This window comes from Channa argus, chromosome 4 (assembly GCF_033026475.1).
Source record: "Channa argus isolate prfri chromosome 4, Channa argus male v1.0, whole genome shotgun sequence".
Taxonomy (NCBI): Eukaryota; Metazoa; Chordata; class Actinopteri; order Anabantiformes; family Channidae; genus Channa; species Channa argus.
Window position 1 is genome coordinate 23917168 of NC_090200.1, and position 20458 is coordinate 23937625.

Genomic DNA, 20458 nt, shown 5'->3' on the forward strand with positions numbered 1-20458 from the left:
ACTATGTACCAAGAGCTTATAGGGTTGCCATAATCAAACCTTCTCTTAATCACCAAGGTGTGCAGTATTTCCACTTTATTTTTAAAATGTGAACGCCAATGTTCTTCACATAAAGATGCTTAGCAATAGGTTGAGTTAAATCTAATCTATCAGATAGGTCCCAATTTGATCATGTTAATGATAAATCCACCATGCACAGGGAGTTCCACAGGATTCTATTCTAAGACCAATACGGCTCAAAGTATAATAATGATATAATAACAGTAATAATAGTAATCATTTTTATTCAATTTATTATTATTATCATTATTAATATTATTATTATAAATTCCGACAAAATTGATGGTACTGTATTTGTCTAAAAATCTATAGAAATATGCTGTCTAATCTCTATTCAAGATTCTTTACTGTCATTTCACACATGGTATTTATAAAATATAAAGGATGAAATGAAATGTTGTTTCTCACCAGCTTCTGATGGTGCACAAAGTAAAAAACTAATAATAAAAAGGAGATTTAAAAGGAGAGGTTTAAAGGAGAACAAAATAAACACAACACAGTAGTTTAAAAATAATTATAACAATCAAACTTGAGCAGCAATGCTCTCATGGAGAGGGGTTAAGTTGAGTAGGGGGGGCACAGTCCATTTATCAGTCTTGCTGCTTGTTCAAAGAAGCTGTTCAGCATCCTGCTGGATCTGCAGCTGATACTCCTGTATCACTTGCTAGACAGCAAGAGGGAGAACAGGCCATGAGAGGGGTGGTGAGGGTCCTTATTGATGGAGATTTCTCTGTGTATGCAGTGCTGCTGATAGACCTCCTTCAGGAACAGAAGAGGGGCACCAACAATTTTGCAGGCAGTCTTAAAAATCCTGTTCAAGTGTCATTGGTCCTGGACCCCGCAGCTACCAAACCAGGCCTTGAACCTATGCGTCCGGATGTTTTTGATACTGCCCCTGTAAAATTTGATGAGGTAAGATGTAGGAAGCCGTGCAAAGGAGTCGAGACGCTTTTATGCTTTTTTGATGACTGCTGTGGAGTTGATGCAAAAGGACAGGTTGCCAGCGAGGTACACACCCAGGAACTTAACACTGCTGACCCTCTCCACAGCAGCACCATTTATGGTGAGATGTGTGTGGGGATCCTTGCCAGAAATCAATCACCATTTCTTTGGTTTTATCGACATTGATGGTTAGGTCTGGGATCTGCATCACACTGCGAGCCGCTCCACGTCCACTCTACAGCCGGACTCATCGTTGTCAGGGATGAGACCAACCAATGTTGTGTCGTCTTTGAATTTGACAATGTGGTTGGTGCTGTATCTAGTTGTACAGTCATGTGTGAGCAGGCTAAACAGCAGTGGGCCCAGAACACACCCCTGGGGTGAGCCTGTGCTCACTGAGATTGGTCTTGATGACTGACTGCCCACCCTGATTGATTGTAAGGAAGCTGAGTACCCAGTTGGAGGTTGCCGTGTCCACACCTAGCAGCCTCAGCTTTTCCTCCAGCTGCTGTGGAATGATGGGTTAAAAGCTGAGCTGAAGTTGATAAAAAGGACTCTGGGATAAGTGTTCTTCCTCTTTAAATGTGACAGTGTGAGGTGGAGTGTGGTGGAGATGGCGTCCTCTGTGGATTTGTTTGCCCTATATGAAAGTCCTGGTTTGTTGGGAGACTGTTCTTAATGTGTTTCAGAACCAGCTGCTCCAGACAATAGGTGTGAGGCCCACAGGACTAAAATTATTTAGGCAGGCTGGGTTTGACTTCTTTAAGACCGGAAAAATTGGTGGCAAGTTGGCAAAACTGCCTGCCTGAGTGATTTGTTAAAGGTGTTTGCAAAAACACCCTTCAGTTGTTCTGCACAATCCATATAATTACTTTAGATTGAATAGATTTGTACCTACACCAACATTTTTTCATTTACTTTGTGATACATAGAGACAGTGAGCTACTTACACACTGTACATTTATATCTGTAACTGGAGTTATTTGTAATGAATAAAAACTAATACTAGTGAAAAGCTTTGATATAGTTGTATAGTAGTTAGCCAACAAAAGGTTTTTCAGTGTGACGTCTTTGAGGTTTGTTACTTAAAAGGGGATGACTGCTGAGAGTATATTAGGTGTCCCAATTTTTGACTTTTAGTAGGCCTGAAACCATGAAGAGTACTTGGTATCTGGCAATTGTGTGTTACGTTAGGGCTGATATGAGCTGACAGGTGAAAAACATGTCATATCACATAGGCACAGCTGTGTCCAACTTTTCTGGAAGTAATATTATACATCAAAACAGTCTAAAGCCAAGCTACTGAAGTATTTTCAACAGTAATTGGACACAGATGATTATATTAAAGGGACATAAAGCAAAAGCGTTGTTCCTGTCTGTTCTGTCTTTAACCTAGACAGAAGTCTGCAGTCTGTCTGTCACCCTGCTAACTCTTGTTATTCACTTGAGTCTTTCTGTCAGTGTGACTTACAGCTGTCCTCTCTGTCTAACTCGATCCCTTGTTCCCTCTCTTTGGTTAAAACAACGATCTCTTGACCCCAGTTCAACTGCAGACATGACAGCTGGAGATGTCATCTCACGGCTTTCAGCTTTGTCCCATCTACTTGTGTCTCTGTCTTTGTCTGGTGACCGCTTGGCGCTGTGAGGGGCTTGACATGACAGGTTTAGATGTCATCTTACCGCTACATGACCCTATGCTGCCCCCTACCCCCCACGCTCTCTTGCTGCCTCTGTTCTTCGTGCACTCTCACCCTCTGTCTCAAACCCTTAACAGTGACCTCTTAAGGTGCAGACATGACAGGTGTAGATGTCACTGCATCTTTTTGTGTCTCGGTCTCGTGACCTCTTGACTCCCTGTGGTGTGTGACATGACAGGTGTGGATGTCACCTACAAGTGGAGCTCACTGCTGCTCTCTCCCCTCTAATCTTCCCTCCTTTACCTCCTATTCATCGATCCCTCCTGTGGAAAACCAGATAACCTTTTTTCCCCTTTGTCCCTTTTCCATCCAATTCTTTAATGTGTCACATTTTTTCCCATTAGAAACTAAATTCCCTGTTTTACCTTTATAGACTTCCTGTATTTCTTCCATTGTAGCTATATTGACAATACTCTAGGTTCTGTGATTTGGAGGTTAATGTAATCAGTAGAAATGCCTTGTTTAACTCATTGAGAGACAAATGCAAAGTGTTCTTCCAAGACAAAGCCCTGCCTTTTCTATACAAGGTCTGCTAGGAAACGTGTAATCAACCAACTGAATTTTGTTCTGAAACATCGTCGTTCAGACAGAAACAAAAAGAAAGTTAACATTAACAGATGTTTTTAGGTGCAGCAGAAAACAACTTCTACTAACTCTCTTTAGGTGTTAAAGGCACACTTTTGTTGGCCAGGTGATTAAAGGAACGCAAAAAGATTTCAGAATAATTCAAGGTGGGCTTCATGCAAACTTAAGAGTTACTTGTACATCTGACAAACACTCTTTTTGGCTAAAGCTTTTCCTGCTTTCCACAGTTTGGAAGTTTCAGGTCACACACCTGTGTTTTCTACGAAGGCGAAATTACGGTTGTCCATTGATACACCTAAACATCTAACAGATGTACACAGGGAAGTGTGTTATGGGTAACAGAGGGCTCGCTGAGGCCACAGAGCTGCATGTCAACCAGCTGACACGTTAAAGATATGATGTTAGGAGGCAGGACCAAAACGAAAATAAAAAGAAAACAACAAAAAAGTAAAAGAATTAGAAAGGAAGACAGAGCAGCTAGAGGAGCAGCTAGAAGACAAGGTTAGAAAACAAACAGACATAGCCCATTCTGTTCTCCTCCCCTCCATTCCAACAAATCAGAGATTTGTCTACAATGGTTTAATGTTACCTTCTTTTTCTGTTTTTATTCTACTTCTAGAGGAAACACAACTTTGCCCCTTTGTGAGCCCCTACATCCATAATGCCTACATACATAACCTATATACCTTTGTGTACATGCAGAACGCACAAGTGTAAATCTGACTTAAGAAATGGGAGCCGTTGTGAACATGACGATGCAAACTGACTACACAAATGAAAAACACACAATAAGGCAAATTAATTAAAGTACAAATAACCATAACCAGTTTATCATCAGCATATCAGTGCTTATCATTTTTCTGTATATACTATACCACATTTTTTAAACTAAATATCCAGTTGCATCATTTTATAATGCGGTCTGATATGCTCAGTCAGAGAAGCTTGTGAGCATAAACCCATGACCCCACAGCTGACCTAGCATTTAACCTAACTAAAGCTAACTGGCATCTCCTTTCCACCCTTCAGTGACCTTTTGGCTGAATCTGTAGTGTAGACATGCCAGGTCTTGATGTCACCTTCTTAATAACCATCTTTCTTTCTCCAGCAGTTTCTAGTCCACCCCCCCACGCCACACTCATAAGGTCAGTGACCACAATTACCCACAAACCTGGCGTGTGCTTTCGCACGTCCAGTGGACACACTTCAGCTGCCTTAGAAACATCCTGCAACACTAGCTCACTTCTTCAGATTGGACCTTGTAAAGTCCTTATGTTGATGTTACAGCTTAATGCAATGTGACTGAAAGCATGTAGGTAGTGTTCATGGGTGCGAAGCTGGTTAGACATGACATCCACGTTGTTGCACTTGCAGAGGGGGTGAGATCTCTGGAGGTATATCAAACCTCTGCAGGTGTTATGCCCCCAAGCTTCTCACTCACAGGTGATAACAATGTGCATGAGAGAATTTTTCACACAGGATACAAAATACCAGTTTTGGCAACTTCCTTTTCATGATTTCAACGGCAGGTTTCACTCCTTTTTCTTCTCTTCAGTTTTTTTTCAAAAGACAGCATGTGCATATTGTGCTACATAGCCAGCAGAGGAAATTAAATTGTCTGTATATGTGTGTGTGTGTGTGTTTGCTCTACCTGGTGTGTATGTGAGAAACTTGTAGGCCATGTGAGCCAGTGGTATGATGGGGATCATACAGTTGTCACCATTAGTTTCAATAAAGTCGTGGCGAGTGATGGCGGTTGGATCAATGTGGTGTTCTCTGAATGGTCGAATAAATGCCTGTAAAGAGAGAGAGAGAGACAGAGATCACATTTAGACTTTAACATTTACAAAATAATCATATATTCAATTTAAATTTCTGAAACTGTGTCATCTTTAGATATTGACTTTATTGGGGTCTTAAGGTTTATACCTAAAAATGTAAAACATATGTGAATTATATTTAATTAGCTATCTTACATCTAAATGCTTAAGTGTAGACCTTTGATAGACAGGAAGACAGGTAGTGCAAATGAGGGTTAAAAAGTAAGTGAGAGATCACCAGAAAGGACTGGACAGTAATGCTCTAGGTCAGGAGCGAGGAAACACTTGTTACTGCGGCTATCTGAGCCTCCGGAGCCACTAAAATCCCAAAAAGATCCTGGTAAATTAAGATATGGACGACTAGAGTAACACGAATATATCATGTCATTCCAAGCCACTCCTCCACTAACGAGTGTAAATGGCATAAGTATTGAGGATGTGCACTCACAACAACATTCCTACAAAAAAATATAATAAAATAATAAAAATAAGAAATAATTACAGAGAGAGAGAGAGAAAGTGAGAAATTGATGGAGTATATATATTCTTTTGTCCTATATCAGGTTTATTAGGATGAGCTTGTTGGTTCAGAAGCACAGTAAAATTACATCTGAAGGGAATACAAATAAACAGTTTTTTGGCTTTTTGTTGTCTCAGTTAAAACACACACACACACACACACACACACACACACAGAGAGAAGTGATGTGATAAACAACAAAAACAGATGCTAAAAGTCAACAATAGATTTTTCTACTTAATTTACATTTACTTAAAACACAAAACAGACACAGGCATTGTTTACTGTCTTTACACAAATGCAGATCAAATGCACGCACACATACAACACACACACACACACCTTTCACAGCTCAGCGGTGCCTAGCATCCTGAGCCACCCAAAGCTCATATCCAGCATCCTAATAAACCACAGAACAGCAGTCGACTCGCGCAAACACACTCATACACATAAATGACCCATGGACGGTCCACAAAGCACACACACACACACACAATCATAAACCTCACCTGCACAGTGCAGTGGCAGACACCTGTCTGTGAGAGCGTGGGGGTCTCAAATGAAAGACTGAATCTGAATCTCAGAGGCACAAAAGAGGACAAAAAGAAACACACACACACATGCATGCAGAGGATAAAGGTAATTTATTTCCCTCTTTGGAAAAAGCAGGTTTGCATCTGTATTGCCACAGCGTGCGTGTGTCTGTGTGCATGTAGCCATGGAAGCATCAGCATGAAAACTCATTATTGTTGTGCCAGTCAGTTGAACCAATCGTACACGTCTATCAGCGCATGTCGTTGGCTGGTGCCGCTGCAAATACAGAAACTATCTATTGATATCTTCACAATTATGTCCTCTTCTGCCTCTTACCCCACGTCACTTCTCCCTTTTACCCTCCCCCTCCTCTTGCCGCAGCCCTCAGCCAGATGAAAGGCCGGCTAAGCTGTGGAGGTCGTGCCGAGAGGGGCAGCATCAGGGCTCCCAGTTAACGGCGGGCCACCGGTCGCTGCGTGTCCTCTAATCCCACACCGTTTAACGGCCTGCCTCGCACGACATCCGTTAATCACCAGCTCACATCACCCATCACCCCAGCAACCAGCGCTGCCCCACTGTTTGGACAGACACGCCCTTCCACCCCCTTCTTTTTTTCTGTCCTCCCGACCTTTTTACTGTATTTTCAGCTCACTTTTAGTTGGTTCCTCTTTCGGTTTCGTTTTGGCTCAGTTTTTCTACATATTTCTTTTACTCTCCTTTTCCCCCTTCTGTCCTTTAAAACGGAACAACGTCAGTGATTCACTTAAGTTTCCTTCATCACTCTATTTGAAAGAGATGTGTTTGTTATGTAGGTACAACACAAATAAAGGGGGAAATCGACATACAGAGAGAACGTTTGATGCCTTTAAAATACATCTGCAGAGTAAAAGGATCTTCAAACATATCCCTAAACTCTAAGCACATCTGGCAAATTTCATTGTGAATTGAGCATCATTGGGAACTAATGAGCGTGTCTTTGTCCTCAAAGTGGTGTCATTAGAGGACTGCTAAATCCTTGTTGAGTCAATTAAAGCTCAACGACATGATGACGACAAAAAGAAGAAGAAAAAAGCACGGCCCAAAGCCTTGCTGAGGAAAAGTTCTAAAGACTACTGGGAAAATGTAGTGCACTTTTTTTAAACATAGCGTTTTAATTTCTGTACTGGGGAGGGAGAAGGATTTTATGGCTTTTATGGATCAACAACTATTACAGTAGAAATTGTGTAACAGCAAATTAATAGCTGTAAACAGAATGGTATTTTTTTTCTTTATAAATGTCATGAGCTGGAGGAACATTATTTAGCAAGTGTGAGGGTGAAAGAAAGACATTTTTGCTTTAAAGTTTCTGTACAAATTATATTGTGTTCTTATATAATGTACATACTTAATATTCAGGTGAGAGATTTAAATGCTGTATGACTATAATAAGAAAATGAAAAAGAAATTCAAAAGCTGGTTCCGGGGGCACATACAGGTACTTTTTTGTTTAACTATTACCAGTAATTTGTGCAAATTATTAAACTTTGAGCTTCATAACATTTGAACTGCTCAATGTTTCTAACCACTTGATGAATTTATCAGTGGCATGTTGGATAAGTCGCCATGGTGTTAAGATTATACTGTAGGTGACAGGAAAACAAACATCTAAAATAAAACCAAACAGAATTTTGTTTAAGAAGAAACAGCAACATGGTATATTTGAATAATGTTTCTCCATGATCCTTCATTGTATACTCTCTTATAGTTTTATTACTATACACATTTATTTAAAATTTTTTTGCAGTCCTAAGGATCTTGTTTTTTTTTGTTTTATTTTTAATTTTTTTGTCCTTTTGGCTTATCCCGTGAGCTCAGGGTCGCCACAGCGGATCATTGATTTGGCACAGTTTTTACACCAGATCCCCTTCCCATCGCAACCCTCCCAAATTTCTACCAGTCTTGGACCGGCACTGCACAGCTGGAGAGGGGAATGTGCTGTTAGGAGTTCAGTGTCTTGCCCAGAGACATATAGCCAGGATGAGGAATCAAACCATTGACCCTGTGGTCCGTAGACGGCTGCCTTACCAACTGACTGGCTACAGCCCCTAGTCCTTAGGATCTCTGTAATTGCGCTTATTAAAAGCCTTCTCTGTGATGTTAGGACACAAATTTGTCCTTAGATCCTCAAGACCACAGCGAAGCAATGACTTTGACAGACAGAAAATTCCATTTCCAGTGGCAGCTGTTACTGCTCCGTGACCTTCACAGCTGGAAATATTATTTATGATACTATGACAGCAGATTCCTATGACTGTTAGAGATGCCCTTAAGGAGAAGTTATGGTGCAGTCACATGTTGCATCTGCAGTAAAGCATTTATCACTATCATGTCATGTGAACAAAATCTTTAAAGAGATTTTATCAAATAAAGACAACAGGGGACAGTGAACAAAGATATGGCATACGTGTTTACACGCACTGTACATAATTTAAATACATACACAAACAGCAAGAAAATAAGCAAATAACAGAACAAACAAAGAACCGAGCGACACTAGCTTCAAATGTTTCATTTAGCTTTATAACTGCACCCACTCTTAGCCTCAGGTGTACTCCATGGTTCTGCTCTTTGATATTCAAACTAACCTTAACTAGGTGCACATGCCTGCTTTATTCTCAGTCTCAAAACACACAGACACAAAAACACAACTGAGGTGTATGTTTCTTTGTTACCATATGTACACACACACACACACGTTATTTTCCACTAGCCTACTGTCATCCCTCTGTTCTCTACAAAGGCCCATTCTTCTTTTCCAGTTATGGTCTTTATTAGAAGTCTCCTACAGTGAACGACACACCATGCAAATCTGTGACTGCCGCTGTGCTTTTGGTCCCAGTAACTACCCCAAACCTCAATAAATGCTACATCTTAAATAAACATCAAATCACATAGTACCCTCACCGAACACAAAAAGTAACACTGGGCTCCAAAAAAAATTGTTTAGAGTCAACTGAGCAAGAAGATTATTCCTTATTAATAGAAAAAGCCTAAGGTGTATAGTCACACATAGTCAATAAAGCCTAAGCAACACCAAATCAAAATAATGAAATAATCCATAATCCATTAGAATTTATTACACAAAGAGGCCGTCAATCAAGTGTTTTGATGCCACTTATTGTTTCACTGTACCGCAGTAATGGGACTTGATGAAACCTCAAGACCACCAGTCTCAACAAAGCAAACAATGTAAATCACAAAAGAGGTAAATTTCAGTACATCTAAAGCTGTGTAGATGCCTATACGAACAGTCTCCTCCTTTTAGTACAAGGTAACAATAAATAAGGAGCCATGTTGACAGGGAAGGTTTGTTTGGGCTTTGTGCCTATTAAACCCAAAGTGTACACTTCATTTTACTGCGTACACAAACAGTAACAGTAACTCTGTACTGGGTCCGGAGTGCATTTAAAGTGCAGATGACCTAAACTCAGTGCTGTACCGGAACACCTCCTGTGTAGATACACACAGAGCCATGGAGGTGCTGCCGCTGCCTTACACGCTGCTACAGCTTCTGTATAAATACAGTGTTGCTTGTATCAGACATGAACTCTATAGAGAATGTCAGGAGGATCAGGTCAGATGTAACCAAATCGGGAGATAGTTGACTTTCGAGATGCGTTCTCACTTGTGAAGAAATAATCCATGTTATTGGGCAAGGGGTGGTGCTTGGGTACTTTGAGCAGGGGGTGGGACATAACGCAAAAACAAAGCTGCTTTGTTTATGAGTTCTTCACGTTCGGTTGTTTGTATTTGACTGGCGTCGTGGCAGTTGCAAAAATGGACGTCATCAACACGCCCACTCACTCATGGTGAATTACCTCCTCTATTCACAAATGAGCTCTGGTGGAGATAATCCGGATTTTGCACTAGAGAGCTGGCTGAGTAATGTCAGGGGCAGCAGGGTGTTTGCATTCACACATACACCTACCCCAGAGAAAGTCTGGAAAATGTCTGAATTCTGGTGTATGTCTGAAAGGGGCTTTAGTTTTATCACCAGCAGGGAAAAGCACTAATACTAAGTAAAAAAAAAATGTTAATGCTGATAGTAGACGTGCAAGCTTACAGTAAATTTAATTTGTTGAATTTTGTTTGTGAATGCAATAAATTAAAACTTTATGTGTAACAGCATGTATGTATGTGTAGTGTGTCAGCATCTTATTATGACATATGTGACTCAAAAATGTTCTCATTCATGTGAACATTGTGCAGATTTGTGAAAACTACTGGAGGTGCTGCCACTGCCTTACTGCTTTCATGCTGCTCATGCTACACCTTCTGTGTAAATACAGTGTTAGTTTCATCACCACATTACACAGAACTGGGTTGCACCGGGTTGTTTCTAAAGCTATCAGCTTTATTTCTATAAAACTATATTTCTATGTGAAGTTCCTCAACTTCTTAAAACTACTAGCTCATTTAAAATTAGTGCTTAATTAAACCAAGTTGTACCAAAGCTTAGTTCAAAATAATTTGAATATGGCAGTTGGTTGTTACAAAACATCAGCAATTCGACCAATTAAAAGCCATTACCTGGAGAAGGTCACTATGCATTGAGTTATGTCTGACTACATGAAGTGATGTGTGTCTTAGTGGGAAAAATCTGCTAAAGTAGCTGATGCCATATGGTAATTTGGAAAAATCTTATTCAGTTTTCATAAAAAGCATTTTTAAAAATGTTTTTTTTTTGTTTCAGTAGTATGAAGATCATATAATAAAGAACATAATTTTTAATTAAGTAGTGAAAAATATGACTAATATATGGGTTTAGCATAAATTATAACTATCGTTATAATTAGAATGCTTCAGGTCTCAAAACACACATCAATTAATTATCAATGAATATTTCATAAATGAAGATGAAACACACACACACACACACACACACACCAAAATGAACTCTCATACCATTAATCAAAACAGAAGTAGTAAAATTTAGATGAACCAATCTGCATGCTGCACCTGATCACATTGATTTTAATTGGCTGAAATGAGAATAACCTTTACTGTAATTGGCTGTGGAAATTGTGGCAAAATACATGTGTAGGTTATGTCTCTTAATGCATTCATCTCCATATACAATTTCATACATACATGTATCTTCATTCATCTGCACTGTATGTTGGCAGGTTGTGTGTGTGCATGTGTCTTGTGTATTGGGCACCTTGAACATTAGTGTCTACAGGGAGATCCCTTCGTGAGACAGTGACATTTAGTTTCCAGGTCACTGTGGCCGTTGTGAGGCTCAGGGGGAAAATACGATGCCACCACCAAACTGCCATGGTGACGCAGCTTCAGGAGAGAGAGGACACTGGTACAGTACAGTATAAACTATCTAGTCACTGGGCCACAGAAATGTTTATCATATGCTTATATGTTGTTCATCTTGTTTTTAGTCAACATACAACCTACCATACATTTTTTTATTCTGACAGATCTCTACCATAGAGCAATTTTTGATTCCTCTTCAGCTTTTGTCCAGTTTTAGTCAACAAAAACAAAATATATCTTCAGTTGTGCTGGTGCTAGTGACATTTTAGTCTCTATTCTGTGCTGCATTTTAATATTTGTATCTTCTAAACATTTTGAGGTAACAGCTGTCACCATTTTTATTTTGTGCAGTTACCATTGTTCTCATCTGTTTCACAGTTAGTGGTAAAGGTTACTTATTTGTTCACACGCAGAGCACAGGGAAAGTGTCTATGGCGAGTGATTTAGAATATGGATTCACTCATTTTGGCTAACCTGCTGCTCAGTGGGTTCAGCTTGTGAGCAGAAGCTAAATCATCAGGTAGAACTAATACAGTTTTTTCTAATTTCTTTAAAGAACATTTTTTTCAAAATGCTTTGTTGACCCCATAGGAGGAATTGTTTAAAAACACATCTAGCAAAGGCTGTATCAACATTAGAGAAGCTTTTTTTCTTATGATCTAACCCAAAACAAAAAGCCAAATGAATGAGCAGCTATAAGCTCAGTTACATTTGCTGAAGTAATTTTAACTGAAAGTGAAAAAGTTTGTCAACGCAGTTCAAAGCCCAACAACTACGCCCCAGAAAACTGGTGGGATTATGATTCCCCATACTTATCAAATAAGAAAAAATTATATTAAAAAAAATCATTACTGAATCCAGCAACACCGCAAAAGAGAATGTTACACTAACATAAAATTTGTCATTTGTCAATGATTTCAGGGAAAAGAGAAGAAAATGTGCCTTTAATTCATATATAACACAACCTGACTGTGCATCTACTTCCATCAGCCACAATATTAAAACTGCCTGCTGTATGAGGCTAAAAAAAGCAGTTCCTGTCCTGACCTCTGTCCTCCAAACCATTAAAACCACCAAGTGGGGTTATTGATGTGGGTAATCTATGTATACTGTATGTATGTTGTCACCTTGCCAATAACAGGGATGTCCACAGATCCCCAGGTATCTGCCCCCCAGTGTACGATCCCCGATGCAAAGTCCGCTGTCACTATTCCTAGAACTACCAGACAAAAACAGAGACACAGAGAGACAAATAATAATAACAAAATTTATATTTATATCTGCAAGCAAAAAAGTGAAATGCATTACAAAAACCTTATGTAGCCTGGAACAGTGAGTTTTTCTGATGGCTCACCGACGCCGAGGATGATCTTGTAGATGTGAACGGTGGAGAAGTGCAGGAGAAGGAAGGAGAGGTTGATGACGAAAAGAAAGAAACACAGAATCACACAGACCCACTCCTGGAGCCGTTTACCTGAAGAAGAAGAACACATAGCAAAAATTTATATATTTATCATGCCATGCTAATTACATGGTTTCTGGGCATTTGTGATTGAGGAGTGGAGATTAAGCTGAAGAAAAGAGTGTAAATGATCAGAAGTTAAAACTGTGATGTGTTGTTTTAATGAATTGGGCTGAGGTCTCTGCAACCATCTGGAGAACAGGTCACTTCTTAGGGTTAAATGACCATTCAACTTTAACCTGTGTGTGCGTGTGTCCACAGTGTTAATATGTAATCAGTCAGATGAAGACAAGTGTAATTCAGACTACTGGCTGAGGGGTCACGACCCCTCGTGTGTGAAACACCAACGCTGATGCAGCACTGAACCCACACAGACACACACATACTGTAATGCGGACTTTTCCAGTTGGGAGGTAGCCCTCTGCAGGGACGAGGCCAAACTCACAGGTCAGCAGTATTAAGTAAAGGACAGCGGGAGAGGGACTAACTAAAACTACTCATACTGTAAAGTTGCATATCAGCAGTATTATAAGAGACAGAGAGAGAGAGAGAGAGAGAGAGAGAGAGTGAGAGAGAGAGAGAGAGAGAGAGAGAGGGAGAAAGAGAGAGAGAGAGGAGGGTCAAACTCAAAACCCCACAGCCCTGAAGATTAGAGAGACTGAATTATTGAATACACACACAGCTGATCTTTCTTATATGTCAGAGTACTGCTGGGTTTTCTCTTACTTTCATTAAGTCTTAAGTCTTCAACGAGCTTACATTTTCCCTTTATTTCCTCCTCTTTTTGTTCTGATTTATATGACCTAAGGCTCTAAGCAGGACATGTGATATGAGCACATCTCACAACACAGAAACAAACAGAAAACGTATGGATATAAATAACCTGGTTTCAACTCTTTTGTTCTTAGTCTCTCTCCCTCTCCTCCTAATCCTCCTTTCTTTGCCAGTCTAATGTGCTTTTAAAACTTTAATGTGTTCATATCTTAATATATCACACACCATTACCACCCTATAAGATATTCATGACAGTTTTTTTAATAAAGCACACAGGCCGGAGTGTGTGTGCGCCTATAGACCTGTGTGACTATGAATATGCTATCAGACGCTCATAAGGTATGGACTGAAATGGCCACTGGAGATTTAAAATATGTGATTATGGATATTTAACAGATCATCAAATGTGACCCTTCACCTTCTAAAAATAGACAGCATGTAGTAAAGAGACAGATGGCTAATTCAAGAGCAGACTGAAGTTCGGCTGCTAAATGAGTTTGACTTTGCAATTTAAAGATTTTTTGCAAAACTATTGTTTTGACTATTGACTGAAGTGTCGATGCAAATTATTAAAAGTTTAAAAGAATAGCTTTAAACTTTGATATCACATCTGTATGTCTGTGCAGTAGTTTATATTTCACTTTTTTATGTGACTTGTGCAGGTAGAAAGCCAATGAAGAGCAATAAATATGAAGACAGTTGTCTCATTTAATATAAAGACCAAACTAAAAGCTAAAAACTACACAGAACTTTTCAAAAGGTAAATCAAAATGAACATTTCAGCACAAGTAAAGTTGGCAAATTATTACCTTATATCTTGTTTGCTTAATCTGTACATAAACTGAAATATCGGGGGTTTGGAGTCTTATTTGTGGAACTACTTTTTTTTGCTTTTGTTGCCGATTGCTTAGCAACGTAACAGCAAGAGTTAAACACACAAAAAGGTTTGTGCATGACCAGCTGCTCACAGTAGCTTCATATTTACATCCAGGCATCGGGATGAGATCAACTTTTTGATCAGTTCATGCTCAAAAAAGGAAATATGCATGTTTCCCCAAAACTAATAAAAGAACACATAAACCCACAAAAAAATAACCCTTCAGAGGATCTAATTTTCCAAGGACAGATCCTATCAAAAAAGCGGGGTTAGTTCATTTGTTCAGGAAGTAGCTCCTTTGTAATCAGCAGCATATCTGCTTCATATACACACAGTAGCAAAAAGACAAAAAGATCTGACACTGATGGACAACACAACATTGACTTGCATTAACATGTAAAGCTGAAAATGTCTTTGGAAATGCAGCACAGATATTTTGCCTAAACAGCTGCTTTAAAAGGGCTCAAACAGAAACCTACAACCTATAAGAACACTGCACAGTTTCCTAACATTGTCCGTGGGCAAATTCAGCATATTCACGGGTTAAAGTGGAGCCTGCTCAGAGCACATAAAGTACATAAAGGCCCGAATTCAACATTCAGTGCTACAAGGCCAGATAAACAGGACAGACCAATATAAAACCTATTTGATACTTTCTGGATTGAACAAATATTTGTATGGTGATATATTTGACCAAGGTGAAGTTAAATTAAAATTAGAATGATTGTTTCTTTATGACCGCAGCTCCTGCTTACTAGGGATGTACATGAATAATCAATTATCTGATTAACTCACATACATATTTTAAGCCATTTATTTTTTACATCATAGAGAAGTGGAACTAACTAAGACACAGTTTCCCTGTGTGTTAAACACAGAGCACATAAGCGAGTGGGAAATATGTCAGCAGCAGGCTGTGCAAAACAAAATGAACCTTATTTTACTCAGCTGGACAACAAAACTAAGTGCTCATCATGCAGGATGAAGCAATCTTTCGATGGTTATGCCAGCAGGATTTATGTCATAATTATTTAAATAATCAACTTAGTCCTTAGTTTAAAGTTAGACAATGGCCACTAGTTTAAGGTGCCCTTCACATACACACAGAAGCATGGTGATAGGGTGGGGAGAGGAAGATAGGTGTTATTACAGCAATCAAACACAAGTTGTTTTATGATACCCTGCCACTCACTGGTTACCCTTTCAAATAGACAGGTGATCCTGGTAAATAATTATGTACCCCCCCCCATTCATCCCCATTTTTGTGGTCCTGAGCTACATGTATTTCAAAGTGCTGCTTTTTGAGTGGTTCAGCACAGCACTGTTGAACGATGACGTGTTTGCACAGTGGATTACAATACATTCTGCTGTACTAGTAGCTCAGCACTTGTGCGATAGTAATGTGTTTGTCATAAAGCACAGGAAATATGTTTGGAGTCCACACAGCCTCAGATCATACTGAGGTTAAGTAGAGCGCCGTTAGCATTGTTTTCTCTTAAGTTTCATATGACACCATTTTCTGCCCCATGGTACAGACACTCCTCTAGGGATCAAGACACCAAAATTCACTCTCTCCAGCTTTCCATGTCAACACACACACCAACATACATGTGAGTGCTCTCAAACCACGATGCACCAACTAATGGATTTCCTAACACATTCTCATCTCTCTCTATTACGCAGAAACATCCTTTGACACATACACCAATTCAGACACTCCATCTCCGTCGCGTACACATGTGTACACACACACACACACACACACACACACACACACACACACACACACACAGGGACCATGGAGCAGGGCCGTGGAGCAGTGGGGCGGCTGTCAGGTGATGTGCGTCAGTCCTTGGATCCTCCGGCTCCCTGGTGAGGGGGAGGAAACTAGGACAGGCCTCCGCAGAGCACATACACACACTCTTTTTTGCTTTCTCACTAACTCTCACTCACATACACACACACACACAAACACACACACACAAGCCCTTGTCCCTCAGGCCATGGCATTGCTGGATAGCACACACAGCAACAGACATACACACACACAAAAAACGAGATCTACAAGTAAGTATGAACAAACATATGCTAGCATTATTAAACACACATACACATACACATACACACACTCACACTTATCAAACAAAAACCTCTCCTTTTCGCTCACACATACCCACACTGTGCTTTCACTTGGCAAACAAACACCAAAATTAAAGATGTACACTTAGTCACACGGACTACACACACACTCTTAGGGCCAGAGCAGCACACTCATTAATATCGTTCTGACAACAACTGGCTCCCTGGCAGCTTCTCTGCCATCGCTCACCCAGCAGCACCCCTGCCTGTGAGCGTGCACGCTTGTGTGCACGGGGATTTAACCTGGGCGGAGCCGGGGGAGGGGAACGAGGGGTGCTAATAGGCTGAAATTAATCAATGCTGGCTGATTTGCTGTCTGGGGAATGAGTGGCGGGCAGCAGGCAGGCAGGCAACACATCCTGAATACTAATGGACTAATGGAGAGAGGATAGAGAAAGGAGACCCCTTTTAACTCTCTTTGCTGTTTGTCAGGTGACATTATGGAAATATGGTGAAGAATGGAACACACTCAAATATAAAAAGAAACAGTGAGCGAACAAAAAACAATGTAGACCGACTTGCCAGAATGCAAACAAATACTAGATACAATTTATGACAAACACAAATATTATGACTAAATCCGCAGTTGTACTGTAAGACAAAGCAAAAACTCTTGAAAAGAATAGCAGGATCAAGCCTTCTCCACATTAAGCTGCCTAAATTTGAAACCACATCTGTTCCTTCCTCTCCGTTTGGCCTTTCATTTACAACAAACTAGAGCAAGTAGAGATTTAAATGTTTTCTTCTGCTTTTTTGTTCCATAAAAACACCAGGATCAATGCAAGATTAACCACACATTGAAACTCATTGGCCTTAATAGACCAGGCAGCGGAGAAACAAAAGCTTTGAGCTTGTCTGACTCAGAGCCTTGATTTGCTTTTTTAATTGGGTTTACAGTGGCCAGTGGGACCAAAATTGAGAACAAGTCAATACTGACAACTTTGAATTAGCAAATTGGGATTCAAATTAGCCACAAATGCCTTTTACGACATGCCAGGTTTTTATGGCCTCATTTGACAATTTTCTCATCTGAAAGACTTGACCGTAACTGTTTAGCCCCTAAAATCAATTAGGATGAAAAAAATCTGAGAACACTCATCATGTAAAGAAACATTTAATACAGATTTGTTTTTAGCCAAAGCTTAAGTACAAAGAAGACAAAAATTTCAAAACCAAAAACAATTAACTAATCAATCTACAACCCTAATTGAAAAAAGTTGGGACAATGTGTAAAATGTAAATAACAATGCAATGATTTGCAAATCTCATCAACCCACATTTAGTTCACAATAGAACCTAAATAACCTTTTCAGATGTTGATAGCAGCAACACATCTCAAAAAAGTTGGAAAAGGGTGACGTTTAGCATCCCCTCTTTTTTTATCAACTGTCTGTAAATGTCTGGAAAGTGAGGAGACCAGTTGCTGGAGTTTTAGGAGAGGAATGTTTTCCCATCCTTGTCTGAAGCAGCATTTTAATTGCTCAACAGTCCTGGGCCTTTGTTGCTGAATTTTTTGTTTTTTGATGCATCAAATGTTTTCTATTGGTGAAAGGTTTGGACTGCAGACAGAGCAGTTCTGCATCCAGACTCTTGCTAAGCCATGCTGTTATGATGGATGCAGTATGTGGTTTAGCATTGTCTTGCTGAAATATGCAAGTCCTTCCCTGAAAGAGACATTGTCTGGATGGGACCATATGTTGCTCTAAAACCTCCATGTACTTTTCAGCATCGATGGTGCCTTTCCAGATGTCTAAGCTGCCCACACCATAGGCACTAAAGCACCCTCATACCATCAGAGATGCAGGCTTTTGAACTGTCTGTTGACAACAAGCTGGAAGGTCCCTCTCGTCTTTAGTCCACAGAACACAGTGTCCATGGTTTCCGAAAGCAATTTAAAATTTTGATTCATCTGACCCAAGAACAGTTGTCCATTTTGCCTCAGACCATTTTAAATGAGCTTTAACCCAGAGAACATGACGGCATTTCTGGATTTTTTTCACATATGGCTTCTTCTTTGCATGATACAGCTTTAACTTTTTTTCTTTTTACAGCTTTAACATTTGTGAATTGCACAGCAAACTGTGTCCCTGAGTCAATGCAGTGATGTCCAGTAGAGAATCCTGCCTGTTTTTATTGCAGTGCTGCCTGAGGGCCCGAAGATCACGCACATCCAGTTTTGACCTACGGCCTTGTCCCTTGGGCACAGAGATTGCTCCTGATTCTCTGAATCTTTTGATCATATTATATACTGTAGATGGTGGGAAATTACCAATTTTACGTTAAGGAACATTTTTCTGAAATGTTTGAATTTTGCTGGTACAATCAAAGTTAATATACTATATTTGCCTTTTATTTTTGATAATAAGTTTAAGCCTCTACCTTCAAACTTTTTGTGACTAGGAGTCACCTTATTGTTCAGTATTTGGATTTACAAATCTGCATTCAGCTTTAGTGGTTACTCTATTTGACCTGGCCACCTCACTTTGTGAGCAACAGTTTTCTTTTTGAATTCTTGATTAAGACAAACCGTTGACTGAAACAACAATTTCCACAGATGATTAATATGACATTTAGTCATCAGTTTTTTGATGCAGGTTTGCATAAGAAGATAATTGTGTGTGGTGTCATAGTCCTTTTTAATGAGTGCCAAAGTCTTACATGAACATAAGAAAAACCTGTCTTAAACATTTAATGTGAGAAACTTCTGTGTTAGGTGTTACTATACTCCATAACTATTTCTATGGAGGAAAGATGATTCCTATATGTGTCATCACTAGAAAAATCTTTTCGGGAACTTGTGACTTTTTAAGGGTTTTTAAAAGCCCAGTTAGTCGGACTGTAAAACAACAACATTCTGCAGGAAAAATAATCACAAGGGCTCAACTGCAGACCTCACTTCGGAGAACCCAAGGTCTATGAGCCAACCAGAAAGAGAGGCCCCCATACACAAGGTGTGTTCCATCTAATGTGTTCCACCTCATGTCTGATGTAGAAATTGAAAGTGTCGTGGTTTTTGTGTGCAGTATGTCCACGGTACCCTAGTATTGGTGTTCTGTCAGGAATGCAGTGTGTTTAATTTCAGAAAAAGGCTCATTAAATCCAACATGCAGTTCGTCTTTTCAGCCACCAGGCATCACAACGTGTCGTCCTCATCCCCAGTCCACAGTTATGAATCTTACGGTCTGTGGATGCATTAACAACTTCTTAGTGAAAACTAGTTCTTAATCTTTTCTATCACACAGCTGCAGTCATAACCCTGTGTTTATGTTGACCTTGTCAGATGATGTGATCGACATAAGATTTCCTATAGATTGTGTCTCTGTCTCTTTAACGTGGGTACTGACTAAATTACTGTTTCATACATGTTTAGTCACTTTGTCTCCTAAAAGGTTCATAAACAACTAAACTGCAAAATCATTTTGAATAGAACATTTATTTCTAATTATAGAATAGAATATTTGGATTAAAGCTAACTGCAACATGGCTTTAACAAACAAATCAATACATTTACTCACAGACATGTACATGCTGCTCTTTTTGCACCTTTAGCACACTTGACTGTACTGTACTGTAAAATAGTATACAATACAATCTTAGGTTCTGTGTCCTGTCCTGTGTTATTTTGTGTTGTCTGTCTACACTGTCTGTCTGTACTGTTTTTCGTCTGCACTGTTTGCACTAGGTTGCACTCGATGCACTTTACATAGCTTGTGTTGTTTTGTAGCAACCTGGTTCTTGGAG

The 20458-nt window shown here is 39.7% G+C and overlaps 1 protein-coding gene across 1 annotated transcript in view; it reads right to left on the bottom strand.

Moving 5' to 3' along the window:
- The window catches only part of si:ch211-212o1.2 (uncharacterized protein LOC492735 homolog), a 43925-nt gene that overhangs the window by 8490 nt on the left and 14977 nt on the right, over positions 1-20458 (bottom strand). Inside the window, exons 2-4 of the mRNA XM_067501639.1 lie at positions 12820-12939; positions 12593-12684; positions 4936-5080 (exon numbers count right to left, since the gene is read on the bottom strand). Of these exons, the coding sequence (XP_067357740.1) occupies positions 4936-5080; positions 12593-12684; positions 12820-12939 (357 nt within the window). The remainder of the gene's footprint in view (positions 1-4935; positions 5081-12592; positions 12685-12819; positions 12940-20458) is intronic.